The sequence below is a fragment of the Oratosquilla oratoria genome, unplaced genomic scaffold (genome assembly GCF_046742065.1).
Source record: "Oratosquilla oratoria isolate Oo_2021 unplaced genomic scaffold, ASM4674206v1 SCAFFOLD47, whole genome shotgun sequence".
NCBI lineage: Eukaryota > Metazoa > Arthropoda > Malacostraca > Stomatopoda > Squillidae > Oratosquilla > Oratosquilla oratoria.
The window spans coordinates 953,633-968,769 of NW_027467711.1; the positions used below are offsets into that span (position 1 = coordinate 953,633).

Here is a 15,137-nt window from a genome sequence, read left to right on the forward strand (position 1 = left end):
AAGCAATTTCTTTGGCAGTATTTTTCTAGCTATTATTTTTCCTCAGAAATTTAATCTTTTTAACAATATGTACAAAAAAAAAAAAAAATCATTGCTATTCTCGTACGAGGTAAATAAATAAAAAATCTAAAAAAAAAAAAAAAAAAAAAAAAAGTTCAGATAGGGCCACTCTTCAAATGGACCTTAAGCAAAAAAAAAATTGGTAAGACCTTTTCCACGATATTAGTTTTTGAAGTTACTGAACATTTTGCCCATTGACTATTAGATAATATGGTATTTTTAAGTGCAAGGAAGTGATACTACATGTATTTATAGGTAATCAGAAAAGGAAATGAGTAATAAATTTTGTTTGTCTGAAAAACTGATTCGGTCGTACCGCACAAGAGTATGGGTGTCCGGGGCCCCCTTATATCTATCTACAGCTACACATGTATATCTATCTACATCAACATGAATGCGCACATACATGTGTACGTACCTGCGTGCGCACATACATGTGTACGTACATGCGTGCGCACATACATGTGTACGTAATGCGTACGCACATACATGTGTACGTACATGCGTGCGTGCATACATGTGTACGTGCATACGAGTAAAAAAAAAAAAAAAAATAAACTGCCCGCCACCACACCACGCTCTGTAAAGCGTATCCAAATATAACTATATACAAATCCATTTAGTAATATAATAGTGATGCTCGTATCAGATGTAATGTTTACAATATACGTTAATGATGGGAATTGGTATATATATATTAATGCAGATTAACAATATTATGCACAATGAAAGAATTTTACTTAGGGGGGACTACAGCAGTTCTGGCGTGTTGCCAACAACAATGGATATGTGGAAACACACACATATCTATATGAATACACACACACAGACATATATATTACCCACGTGTACGCTCAGGTACATACATGTGTACATACACATAGATATATGCATACTCACATAAATTGGGTGTATATTTTACTATGCACGCTTATATACGCATTAACTCTATCTACAGCTACACATGCACGCATTAAACATATCTACAACTACACATGTATATCTATCTACATCAACATGTGTCCGCACATACACGTGTATGTGCATACGAGTATACACATACATGTGTACGTGCATACACATACATGTGCACGTGCATACACATACATGTGTACGTGCATACACATACATGTGTACGTGCATACACATACATGTGTACGTGCATACACATACATGTGTACGTGCATACACATACATGTGTACGTGCATACACATACATGTGTACGTGCATACGAGTATACACATACATGTGTACGTGCATACACATACATGTGTACGTGCATACACATACATGTGTACGTGCATACACATACATGTGTACGTGCATACGAGTATACACATACATGTGTACGTGCATACGAGTATACACATGCATGTGTACGTGCATACGAGTATACACATACATGTGTACGTGCATACACATACATGTGTACGTGCATACGAGTATACATGTGTACGTCCATACGAGTATACACATACATGTGTACGTCCATACCTTGGGTGTATATTTTACTATGCATGCTTATATACACATAAAATCTATCCATAGCTACACATGTTTATCTATCTACATCAACGAGTGCCACACGATATCACTCGTACAAGGATTTCGCCGCAGAGGGAGAGATACAAACAGACAAAAGTGTTAACTAGCCTAACATATATCCTATGCAGTTCAGAGAGAAAGTCTTAACTAGTCTAGGTAACTCAGGGTAAAAATAACTAGTCTAAGATATATCCTAAGCAAGGTCGTTTCTTCCCTAATAAGAATCAGCGAGCTCTCCTTACGAATCATGGATATATGTGTGTACGTACATGCATATCAACAAAAACGCTTTAACTAGTTCGTTCAAGGCATATCCTAGGTAATTGACATATAGAGTGAGAGAGAAAGTCTTAACTAGTGTAGGGAACTCAGACACACACACACACAAAAAAAAAAAAAAAAAAAAAAAAAAAACACGCCCGCCACCACACCACGGAGACACACAAAAAAAAAAAAAAAAAAAAAAAAAAAAAAAAATCGTAACTAGTCTAGAACTTATTTTTAGGCAAGGCCGGCGCATCCCTAATAAGAATCACCGTGCTCTCTTTTGTAATCAAAATTTGGCCCTAAAGAGGGCCTAGTGAGTTAGTTGGTCGGTCGGCATGAGAATGAAGGCAGGTAAGGGTGGTTTGGATTGGGTTGGGTGGAGGGAGGGTGTGTGGCGTGTTGCCTGCCTGCCTGCCTTCCTCTCTTTCCCTTTCCTTTCCTTTCCTTTCCCTGTGCTCTTCTGCTGCTGCCGACGACCCCCGCTGCGTACGTGCTCATGATCTAAGCACGCTCGCCACGGATCCTGCGAGCCAGCTGGATGTCCTTGGGCATGATGGTAACACGCTTAGCATGGATAGCGCACAGGTTGGTGTCCTCGAACAGACCGACCAGGTAAGCCTCTGAGGCTTCCTGCAGAGCCATCACGGCAGAGGACTGGAAGCGCAGGTCTGTCTTGAAGTCCTGGGCAATTTCACGCACCAGGCGCTGGAAGGGCAGCTTCCTGATCAGGAGCTCGGTGCTCTTCTGGTAGCGACGGATCTCACGGAGAGCCACGGTACCAGGGCGGTAACGATGGGGCTTCTTGACGCCTCCTGTGGCAGGAGCCGACTTGCGGGCGGCCTTGGTGGCTAGCTGCTTGCGAGGGGCCTTGCCTCCTGTCGACTTGCGAGCGGTCTGCTTCGTGCGCGCCATGGCTTGCTTTGCTTTGGTGCTGCAGTACAGTAAGTAATGTCGGCACTAGCCCAACTCTGCCCGCCACCACACCTCGGTCGTCTCGTAGCAGGCGCTCTCATTGGCTGAGAGGCGCGAGGGCCGTAGAGACGTCTGAGCCGCTAAAATGTTCACGTCCCGAGTGCTGCCTTTACCTTAAAGTGGACAAAATCACCTACAAGTCGACCACTTACACCAGCCATTACCAGTGGACCCCTTGGTCAGCACCGTTGGCCATGTCATGTAGGTGTCACATGCCGGTCATGGCACGACTCAAGGCGCCCACGAGGTCTCGACCCATGCGATGGCTACTTTCGGGTACGCACGGGACCCGCCGCCCGACGGCAACGAGAGAAAACGCCGAGTGACCGAGCCGTAGAGACGCGAGCGCCTCGTGCCTTCTGGCCAGATTCAACACAAGCTTCATCATGACCGGTCGTGGCAAAGGAGGAAAGGGACTTGGAAAGGGAGGCGCCAAGCGCCACCGCAAGGTTCTCCGTGATAACATCCAGGGTATCACCAAGCCTGCCATCCGCCGTCTGGCACGACGTGGAGGAGTCAAGCGTATCTCTGGACTCATCTACGAAGAGACACGTGGAGTTCTCAAGGTCTTCCTCGAGAACGTTATCCGCGACGCTGTCACCTACACGGAACACGCCAAGAGGAAGACGGTCACTGCTATGGATGTCGTCTACGCCCTCAAACGCCAGGGCAGAACCCTCTACGGTTTCGGAGGTTAAATTAAGCCCAGGCAGGCAGGCAGGCAGGCAGACATGGGGAAACGCGTGCACGCGCGTGCTTCTCTTCTCCTCGTCCTCGGCCTCCTCTTATTATCTCCCACCAACGAACGGCTCCTTTAGGAGCCACATAACTTTACAAAAGAGATAGATAGACGATATAATTGCCTCACATTTACTACTATGCAGTTCATGGTTCACAATGAACCAACCATTTCAGTTACGTGCATATTTCATGGACCATCACAACCAGAGCGAAGGAAAGAAAAAAGATCCTACGCCTCTAGTAACGAGCTCCTTCTCCCTCCCATTTAGTTAAGTTACCATCTTACTCCTTGCGCTGTCTTCTTAGTTCACCGCTCACAAACAATCCCACAACTGTACAAGCCAATCAATCACCAATTGTGTAGTGGCGGTGGTGCAACAACACAACATTTCCACCAACCTGAATGAATAAAGGAGAGAGTGGTAGCAGTAGTAGTACAATTTGGATGGAGCGCGTTTCAATGACTAGTATTTCTCTGCTGACAGTTGTGCGCTAGTCCAGTTCAGTTACGTGCATATTCCATGGCCAACTATCACAACGAGGGCAAAGTGCCTACGCCTCTATAGAGTACGTGCTCCTCTCCCTCCGATTTAGTTAGTTAGGCTCTTGGTCATTACGCTGTCTTCTTAATTCACGGCTCACAATTCCATAACTGTACAATCCAATCCAACCAATCGCAAATTGTGTAGTGGTGGTGCAAGAACACACTTCCACGAACATGGATTTCGTTAAGGAAGAAAAAAGGGGGTTGGTGGAGCGCGTTTCAATGACCACTATTTAGCTGCTAGTTCAGTTACGTGCATATTTCATGGCCAACTACCGCTGTACCATCCAATCAATCGCTAATTGTGTAGTAGTGGTGGTGGTGCAAGAACACATTTCCACGAGCGTTAATTAAGAAGGGAGAAGAAAGTGGTAGTAGTATCACAATTTTGATGGAGCGCGTTTCAATGACCAGTATTTAGCTAGCTGCTAGCCCAGTTCAGTTACGTGCATATTTCTTTTCATGGCCAACTACCGCTCACAATCCCATACCTGTGCAATCCAATCGATCGCCAATTGTGTAGTGGTGGTGAAAGAACACATTTCCACGAGCGTCAAGAAAGGAGAGAGAGAAGAAAGTGGTGGTAGTATCACAAATTTGATGGAGCGCGTTTCAATGACCAGTATTTAGCTAGCTGCTAGCCCAGTTCAGTTACGTGCATATTTCATGGCCAACTACCGCCCACAATCCCATACCTGTGCAATCCAATCGATCATCAACTGTGTAGTGGTGGCGAAAGAACACATTTCCACGAGCGTCAAGAAAGGAGAGAGAGAGAGAGAAGAAAGTGGTGGTAGTATCACAATTTTGATGGAGCGCGTTTCAATGACCAGTATTTTGCTAGCCCAGTTCAGTTACGCGCATATTTCATGGCTCACAACTGTACAATCCAATCAATCGCCAATTGTATAGTGGCGGAGGTGCAAGAACACATTTCCATGAACGTTAAGAAAGTGGTAGTAGTAGTATCACAATTTTGATGCAGGCGTACATACGAGTATACACATACATGTGTACGCGCTTGCACGCAAACACATATATACATGCACATACATATATGCATACTTTCAATGACCAGTATTTAGCTAGCTAGCTGCTAGTCCGGTTCAGTTACGTGCATATTTCATGGCCAACTACAAAACACAATCCCATAACTGTACAACCCAATCAATCACCAATTGTGTGCAAAAACACATTTCCACGAACGTTAAGAAAGGAGAGAGAGAGAGAGAGAAGAAAGTGGTGCTAGTAGTAGTATCACAATTTTGATGGAGCGCGTTTCAATGACCAGAATTTATCAAGCTAGCTGCTAGTCCAGTTCAGTTACGTGCATATTTCATGGCCAACTACCACAACGAGGGCCAAGGCAAAGTGCCTACACCTCTAGTACGACATCCTTCTCCCTCCCACCCTCTCCCTCTGATTCAGTTGTTGGCCTGCTAGTCATTATGCTGTGTACTTAATTCACCGCTCGCATTTCCACGATTGCACAATCAATCGTCCAATGTGTGGTGGTGCAAGTACACACTTTCATGAGCATGGACTTTGCTAAAGAAGAAGTAAAAAGGTGGTAGTAGTAGCACCATTACAATCTTAACGGAGAGCCTTTCAAATACAGTACTTGTATGTACCTGCTGATACTTGTGCGCTAGTCCACTTCAATACTACCTACCTATCTAGCATTCCATCATCAAAATAATAGAAAATACCCATTGCTGCATCTTACGCTCAACTACAAAGGCGACCACATTGTGTCTAAAGACAAATAGATCAAAATGATGAGGCCAAATGTTGACTTCCTACTCATAGCACCCCTTAACCTTTCTCTTTTCAAATTGCCCCATATCTACAATGACATCTTCATTTCCATTCGCAACCGACTTGGATACCATTGTTACATTGGGTACTTGCTCATGTTATGCCCATGCCTCGCGAGTCAGGTTTCCATTTCATTGTATGCAACTGTACCTAATAGAGCGCCTTCAACCAAGTACTCACCTTTATTCTTTATGAAATGAAAAATATAATTATAGAACCGGGTTGGGTACTCGGTAACTGACAGACAGACACCGCGGATATTGCTCTGTCACCACATCAGCCATTTCTTGTGCAACATTTGCGGGCAGTACGGTATGGCATCAACACACCCGCCAATAACACCTTCCTGTCTTACGGAAATGGCATCCATATTCTAAAATGTACTAGATTATTAGTAATGATCTGCCATACTGTAAATGTCTCATTCCTTTCTTTACTGCGCTTGGACTCAAGCGTGATCCTGCAAAACGGCCAATCTTCATAGATAGCTCAACACCAAGTCACAAAGCAGTCTTGCTACCCAATGGAAATAAATATCCGTCTTTGCCTCTCCTCTTCCACACTCCGTACGCAAGAAAGAAAGGGAGGAAATAGGATAATGTCAAACAACTTCTTGACACAATAAATGAGGCAGGCTCAATTCAAGTGCCAACTTTCTGGTCATTGCAAGATGCCTGCTTAGCTTGCGACGAGGATACACAAAATATTCATCTTTCCTTTCCTTATGGGACAACTCAGCTAAAGATGACCATTACAAGAGAGTTCATTGGCCGGCCGGACACCCACGAGTGGTACTGCAGCTAGGAATGATAAATGTTCTCACACAGCCTCGAGTACATTCCAACAAAGTCTTAATACACCCACTTCATAATTAAACTAGGAGGAGTAAAACACTTTGCCAAGGCCTTAGGCCTTACATTTTCGAGGACAAGAACCCTTTCATGTTTCCAAAGCTATCTGAAGCTAGGATCAGGTTTCTTGAACGCCAAGTAAACGCAGAAAGAGCCATAGCGAAGGTTGGAAAAAAAAAAAAAAAAAAACTGCTTTGTCTGCATGTAGTTCCTGCATTCCTATCAAATCAAATCGCAAGGATCCTAATTGTAAACGACTGCTACCAAAGCTTATTGAGAACTTCTTCAACAAACTACCTTGTCAAAGGATTACAAAGGCGGAGCACGCCGACACGAGACCTTTTGCTCCATATCTAGGTCGGGTGCGAAAAAAAAAAAAAAAAAATCAATAATAAATGGCTAAAAATATATATATGATAATGTAAATAAAAAAAAATGCATAGGTATAGTTAGGTAATAAACAAACAGGTAAATTGTAATAAATTGACATATAACTGAGAATCAAACATATTGACATATAAATGAGAAATGTGTATACATTGTGACGAATGTGGATAGGAGGTAAGGGAACACGGGCTGAGGGAAATATTTTTATTCCTGACTAGTTTCCTCTGAAGAAGCCTTTCAGGCGAAACTAGTCAGGAATAAAAATATTTCCCTCAGCCCGTGTTCCCTTACCTCCTATCCACATATAAATGAGAATCAAACATATTGACATATAAATGAGAATCAAACATATTGACATATAAATGAGAATCAAACATATTGACATATAAATGAGAATCAAACAGACAAATGATAACAAAACATATAAAATAAGTGATAATCATTACAGCATCTTCCTTAGGTGTTCATCTAAATGGTTCTTAAAACTTCCAACTGAACTACATTGCACTGCCTCTGCGGGAAGTTTATTCCATTCATTAACTACACGGTTGTCCAAGTTGTTTCTACCCACTTCCAAATTAAATCTATTTCCGGACAGTTAGAGACCATTGTTTCTTGTCTGACTCTCATTCAGTGTGGAAATTTTGCCAGTTCCCTTTAGAATCTTAAAGACCGGTTTCAAGTCGACGCTTTTTTAGGAATCGGCTTTGTGGTTCGCCCTTGTACTTTCTTCCAGCCTATCAATGTCTTTCATGACATACGGAAAAAGCATATTCCAAATGTGGACGAACTAATGATTGTTAATGGGTGATGAACTTTTGAAGTCAAAATATCGCGCAATCAGTCTTACAATCTTATTTGCTATCTCAGAGCCTGAAATACACTGCTTGGGTGATTTGAGGTCCTTACTGATAATTACGCCGAGACCTTTCTCACTATTCACTTTTGTTAACGAATTTCCAAATAACTCGTAACCGTACTTACTGTTATTTTCACCTATGTGCATTACCTTCCATTTACTTGTGTTCTATTTCTTTTCGGACCATTGCTGTAATCTATCTAAATCTTCTTGAATGTCTAATTTGTTTAAGTGACCATTTCCCGTCCCGTACAGTTTTGTATCATCAGCAAATTTGGAAACAATACATTTTAGTCCGTGGTCTATATCATTTATATATACTACTAGACAACCCGTGACCCGTTGGGTCGAATAAAATTCTAAATGATACCTTCTTAATAAGATGGTCAATAAAATCTTTATTAAGACAACGCTCTTATATTTACAACATTCTTTGTACAATTTGAATGATTTAAAACCACTTTAATATTTTCAATTTGTTTACCTCTACTCAGCCCAGCATATAATTGTCTATGCTGTACCATAATGCATCTTTCTTTCTGTCTACCAAAATATGCATTCATTCTGCTCTGGAAGTGTAGCTTCAGCCCATTGTTAACATGTCATATCACGATCTTTTTAAAGCAGGTTATTATTAGCTTAAGACTTACCAGTTTTGTGCGGTCCTCGTGCTCTCTCGAAGCAAAGTAAACTGGATACAGGCGTTCTCAAGAAATCAAATAGAGCCTCCTTAATTATGCTTCTGTTATGTCACGTCTCGTCACCCCACTCCCACTCATGATCATTATCGTTCAGGGAGGGAGTAGCGAGTAGCAACGTTTATCAACATAATCTTTATGATAGATATACTATGTCACTATCACCGTATAGTATAAATCACAGAAAATAAGTTTCAATATCAAATTGAGTACAATTTAGAGCTCTTACCCCTATTCAGTAGACGAAGGCAGTGACTGACTTGATTAGTTATAAGAAGTGAAATACAGAAGATTGTGACGCCATGTCGTCGTTGCTTGGAACACTACGCATCATGGTATCAGGCGAGTTTGTCTAAAACAATTTGGCTAACGTACAATTTCTCTAAAAGAAAAAAAAAAAAAAAAAAAAAAGTCTAAAACAATTGGTCAAAAATACAGTTTCTCTGGGAAAAAAAAAAAAAAAATGGACAACAAACAATAAGATTTTCCCAATTTTAGACACTTCTTTCTTTACTCAAATCTGAATCGTTTACATTACCTGACCCGTGTATTTCCACCACCACACCACCCCCCCCCGCCCCTCCCACTTACCCGAGTTCCCATAGCTTTTAAAGGTGATCAATTTCTGATTTATGACTCGGGACCAGTTGAAAAGCGTATAATCATATTTGCAACACGTCGTCATTTGCAATCTTTATCACAAAGCAGTCATTGGTATGCCGATGGCACATTTAAAACTGTCCCTCTCCTGTTTCACCAGCTATATACCCTACATGGATTAAGAGAGAAACATTCGCTGCCCCTTGTGTTTGGATTATTACAGGACAAAACACAAGAAACATACATAACCTTTTTACAACAGATAAGGAACATTGAACCTTTATGTGCACCATTATCGATAACAATCGATTTCGAGAGAGCAATGATGAAAGCGTTTTTGAAAGAATTCCCCCCCCCCCCCCCCAAAAAAAAAAAAAAAAAAAAAAAAACAGTGCAAAATGGCTGCTTCTCCCACTTTAGCAAATGTGTTTTACGAGTAATTCAAAATCATGGATTAAAACAAAAATATGAAACAGATACCAGTTTTGCTTTACGGATGCGGATGCTACCAGCATTAGCATTTGTGCCAATAGCCACAGTGACAGATGCGTTTGAGTTATTGTGTGACAACAACACATTCCCGCATGAAGCACAAGAGGTCGTTGATTATTTTCAAGACACATGGATTGCAAGGCCTAACAGACGGAATAGTCGACGTCCACCTCTCTCTCTTTCGACATGATACGTGGAATATGTATTCTAGGGTGCTTGATGATTGACCTAAAACTACCAATTCCGTCCAAGGATGGCATCGTACATTTCAAACGCAAGCAGGTGCGCATCACCCCAATATATGGAGATTTATCAAATACTTGCAGAAAGAACAAAGTTTCAACGAGGTTCAGATTGAACACTATGTTGGTGGGGTAGAGCCAGAACCCACAAGGAAACGTTACCTAGGCACTGCAAAACGCATAAAAAGGCTTGTTCAGGCTTTCGATCCAAATAATATTATTGATTACGTCCAGGGGATTGCCCACAACCTTTCTTTCTAACTATGAAAGAAGTCTTTTTAGTAGATAGTATATTTTGATAAAGCTGTAATTGTGTTGATAAATCAAGAATGTCTTAATAAAGTTACATAGACACTTCGATCCAAATAATAGTATTGATTACATCCGGGGGGCTGGCCACAACCTTTCTTTTTAACTATAAAAGAACTCTTTTTAGTAGATGGTATATTTGAATAAAGCTGTAATTGTGTTGATAAATCTAATTTTTGTCTTAATAAAGTTTTATTGTCAATAAATTTTGAATGAAAACCAATGTGTACTTTATTAATACATTATAAATTAGATCTACCAATTTCTCAGTCTCTTTTCCTTACACAAACTGTATTTTAGACAAATTGTTTATAGATGAATTGTAATTTAGACAAATTGTTTACAGATGAATTGTACTTTAGACAAATTGATTTACACAAATTGTACTTTAGACAAATTGTTTTGGACAAACTCGCCTCGTCATATCTCCTCTTCTGATTGGCTGGTCCTCAGTCGTGACGACATATCTCTTCTGCTGCTGCTGCTGCTGCTTGGCTGGTCCTCAGTCGTGACGTCATATCACCTCTTCTGCTGCTTGGCTGGTCCTCAGTCGTGACGTCATATCTCTTCTTCTGATTGGCTGGGTGACGGTTTCAAGCAAGCAAGCAAGCAAGCAAGCAAGCAAGCAAGCAAGCAAGCAAGCAAGATGACAAAAACATGATCAGAATTTTATAAGTATATAGATGAATAGAAGTGGCCCGAGAACGGAACAACCCTGAGGAACTCCACTTGTAACATTTTTCCATCTAGAACCTTTTCAATTTAAAACAACTCTCTCTTTTCCATCATTCAGCCAATTACTAGTCCAACTCAATAGGATACCACTTATTCCGTGTGAAGCTAATTTAGTAAGTAGTCTCTCGTGGGGGACGGTATCAAAAGCTTTTCCAAAGTCTACATATATTAAGTCTATATATATATTGTTTCTTTTGTACTAATTCCAGATAACTGTGTTGTACAATTCCAGTAAGTTAGCTACGCAAGAACGCTTCCGTCTCAAATCATGCTGGCTATCATTTATAAAACGGTTACTTTCTAAATGATGTTCGATAGCATCTCTGATGATAGTTTCCATTATTCTTCCTACTATTCAAGTCAAACTTATAGGCCTATAGTTATTTGGTTTCTTTTTGTCACCTTCTTTCAATATGGGAGTAACGTTAGCTAGCTAGCTTCCATTCTCCGGATAGGATGGAAAATATTTGAAAATCATTTCTATTGCAACAACAATCTCATTTTTCATTTCATTTAAGATTCTTGGATGCCAACCGCCAGCCCATTGTTTTTTTTTTTTACTTTGAGTTTCTCTATACACCTTTTAATTTTTTCTTTTGTTATACTTACCGTAGCCAGTAAGTTTACCCTAGGTTTCACTTATGGAGGTGCTTCGTTTACGAATACCGAGCTAAAATAATTGTTTAAAATATTACACATTCCTTCATTTCAATGTTCAAGTTGACCGTCAGCAGATAATAGTGTACCAATGTGATTTCTAGCAACCTTTTTATCTCTAAAGTAACTATACAATTCCTTGGGATTCTCTTTGGATTTATCAGCAATATTCATTTCGTATTCTCTTTTTTAAATCTCTCTGTATTGATACATAACTTTCATAGTCATTGCATGCACCCGAACACTTATATTTCTTATAAGCCTGTCTCTTTTTAGCAATACTTTTGTTCACTTTCTTTGTCGAGCCACTTTGGGCGAGCCTGATATGGGGGACGTCTGTCCTTAATTAAAAGGAATGTAAGTATGAATCATCTTAGTCAGCGTATTTTCAAACATTTCCCACATCTGATCTACAGGTCTTTCGCTTAATTTGGCCTCCCAGTCTGTGAGCTGAAGCTCCTGACGTAGTCCTATCAACTGAGCTTTACTCAAATCGGGTATTTTAGAAACACAATATCCATTCTCAAAATATCAAAATGGTTAACAGGTATCCCCCCGACCCGGCTTCACGTCACAACAGATTGGGGGGTAGTGTTATTCATTTACTCCTTCCCTAGTCCCTCTTCCTTTGTAACAGGCCCCTTTTTAAATATAGCATCCACCTCCCACTTCTACTACCGAAGAGGGTTGATTGCAGTTAGCAGTCCAAGTACATAGGCTCGAGTATTCGGCTCCTATTTTTTTTTTTGTCTTTTCCGACTGTGGTGTTACCTGTCATTTACACATGTGTTACTACTTTTCTCCGGCATTTGTTGTTGAACAATTTCTATGTGTGTGTGTGTGTGTGTGCGTGGGCATTTCTGATGCCAAAGAAAAGTGCCCGTTCAAGTTCCTCACAAAATGTTACTTGACCATATTTCTCATAACTAACTAATGTCTAGCGCCAAATAACATGCACCCATTCCATTTCCCTTCCTTGAGACACACAGCATCGTTCACCAGTTACTCTTCGTCTTTCTTATCTCTTACAGAGTGCATACGTCTACACACAACGCAGCTTACCCACGATAGCTATGCTATCCCCTATATATATATATATAAAACAAGATGGAGGCAGAACGAGCATGACAAAATTAATGCACAAACAGCTTGTTATTAACGACAGCCAGCCGCCAAAAAAAAAAAAAAAAAAAAAAAAAAATAGAATGCACACACCATCAGTTAAGGTTAGTCCCCGCACTCAAACACACTTGTGAATAAAGTAGGAGATTTTTTTTTTTTTTTTTTTTGTCCTTGACTTGCTATCATTTTCAACATCAATCTCACAGCCACTTGGCATTATATTCTCTCTCCTTTTCCCAGTTGTGGGTCTTTCAATCATGCCACACTTCTCCAAGTGACACAATACTCTCTCTAGAACCTACGGTCACTTCTGTTATTTCTTCTTCATATACTACAGCCTTGTCAAGTCATACGTTTCCTATTTGCATTGGCCTCATTAGTGTACCTGTCACCACTTCCCTTGTACTTTCTGCCACTGTACCCAAAACCCTCATTCCACAAGTCTTCTATACATATATGGATTTTTCCTTTCTATTTCCTCATGTCATGTTCAGAGTGCAGTTGGTTAGTTAGTTCATGGTGCAGGGCATTTCCTCCTCACCCTTCCCTGATAAGAACAGATAAAACACAGTACAAGTCAATTCATATTCAAACAAGAGAGAAAATGCATAATAGAAGGAATGGATCTCCTGCTGTCAAGGTGTGTATAAGCAATGCCCCATTTCAAACTAGTTCTACGCAGAACACACTGCTTTCAAAACATACTACAGAACACAGCTTTCATGGCAGACGAATCACAAAGAAGGTAGACGTAACTGCAGCTTGATCAAATCTGCAAAGGTACATATGGGACTCCACGAGCACAGCAGACAAGAATAGTAGTAGTAATATCAGGATCAATGGATAGAATTGACATTTGTATTAGATACATCTCTCTCTCTTTCTGAATGACATGTGGCTCCAAAAGGAGCCGGGTTGCCCAACCAAGTGTAACAACTTCAAGGAAGAAGAAAAAGTTTACTTGGAGGAGGTGTACTTGGTGACGGCCTTGGTGCCCTCAGACACGGCGTGCTTGGCCAGTTCACCAGGGAGTAGAAGCCTGACAGCAGTCTGAATCTCCCTGCTAGTGATTGTCGAGCGCTTGTTGTAGTGGGCAAGGCGGGAAGCCTCGGCAGCAATGCGCTCGAAAATGTCGTTCACGAACGAATTCATAATCGACATAGCTTTGGAGGAGATCCCGGTGTCAGGGTGAACTTGCTTCAGCACCTTGTAGATGTAGATGCTGTAGGACTCCTTCCTCCTTCGCTTCTTCTTCTTGTCTCCCTTGGAGATGGACTTCTGGGCCTTACCGGCCTTCTTGGCGGCCTTTCCGGACGTCTTGGGCGGCATGTTGCTTCTATGGCAAATGTCAGTGTAGTGCCGGAACTTACTTACTTAAGGACAGGATAGGTAAGAGGTAAGAGGGAGGAGAGGGGGGGAGGTGTGTATGTGTAAAAGAGTAAAGGGGGGAAATGGAAGGAAGTTAGAGTTATAACAGGTGTGGGGCAGACCCACTTGCTGCTTTAGTCATACATAATTATATATATATATATTTTTTTGCCATGAAGCTATGCCAAGTTGTTCTTAAAGTTGGTTGGAGGCTGGTCCATCTTCCGCAGGATTGGATCGTCTGTTCTTCTTCTTGAGTTGTCTTTTTGATTGATATTGGCTGTTAATTGTTAGTTTTTGACGTTAATGTAGATTTTTTTTTTTTTTTTTTTTTTTTCCCTAAAAATGTATACGACTATTTGTTTTACCTAATATAGGTTTTGAAACAATTATAAGGGGGAGTATATATGAATATTTTTTATTATTATTTGTTTTTTTCCTCTTTATTATCTTTATTATGGTGGGGTGTCTTAATTTCTACATGTCGTATGCATTTTTTTTTATTTTTTTATTTATTTTTTATTTTTTATTCTTCAATTCTTCAATGAGTATGATTTTTTTTTTCCCATTGGGATGACGACTAGTGATTTTTATGGTCTATTTGCATTACAATGTTGGGGGAGGTTAGTGACTTCAATTACCATACTTATTGATTGTATGATATCACGTGCGATTTATTCGCACGTGTTATCATTTTTAATAACAATAGTAATAATATTAGTATAATAGTAGTTATATTGTTAGTTGTGTTAGTATGGTTAGTAGAACAATGAAGGATAGTGATGTATTTTTATGTTTATTTGTGTTTAAAGTATGTATTTAGGTTCGGGTGTAGGGCCGTTTACGATAGGGGACACTCTAGGCCACCA

The 15,137-nt window shown here is 40.6% G+C and overlaps 3 protein-coding genes across 3 annotated transcripts; 1 reads left to right on the forward strand and 2 right to left on the reverse strand.

The window, feature by feature from the left end:
• Window positions 1–1,556: 1,556 nt before the first annotated feature.
• LOC143023456 (histone H3) lies at window positions 1,557–2,799 on the reverse strand. The gene has a single exon (XM_076181977.1). The coding sequence runs from the start codon at window positions 2,783–2,785 to the stop codon at window positions 2,375–2,377; it is 411 nt and encodes a 136-aa protein (XP_076038092.1). The 5' UTR covers window positions 2,786–2,799; the 3' UTR covers window positions 1,557–2,374.
• Window positions 2,800–3,231: 432 nt separating this feature from the next.
• LOC143023457 (histone H4) lies at window positions 3,232–3,666 on the forward strand. The gene has a single exon (XM_076181978.1). It carries the CDS (start codon window positions 3,232–3,234, stop codon window positions 3,541–3,543), a length of 312 nt encoding a protein of 103 aa, XP_076038093.1. The 3' UTR covers window positions 3,544–3,666.
• A 10,127-nt stretch (window positions 3,667–13,793) lies between these two features.
• LOC143023404 (histone H2B) lies at window positions 13,794–14,384 on the reverse strand. Its single transcript, XM_076181925.1, has one exon. It carries the CDS (start codon window positions 14,227–14,229, stop codon window positions 13,858–13,860), a length of 372 nt encoding a protein of 123 aa, XP_076038040.1. The 5' UTR covers window positions 14,230–14,384; the 3' UTR covers window positions 13,794–13,857.
• Window positions 14,385–15,137: the final 753 nt, after the last annotated feature.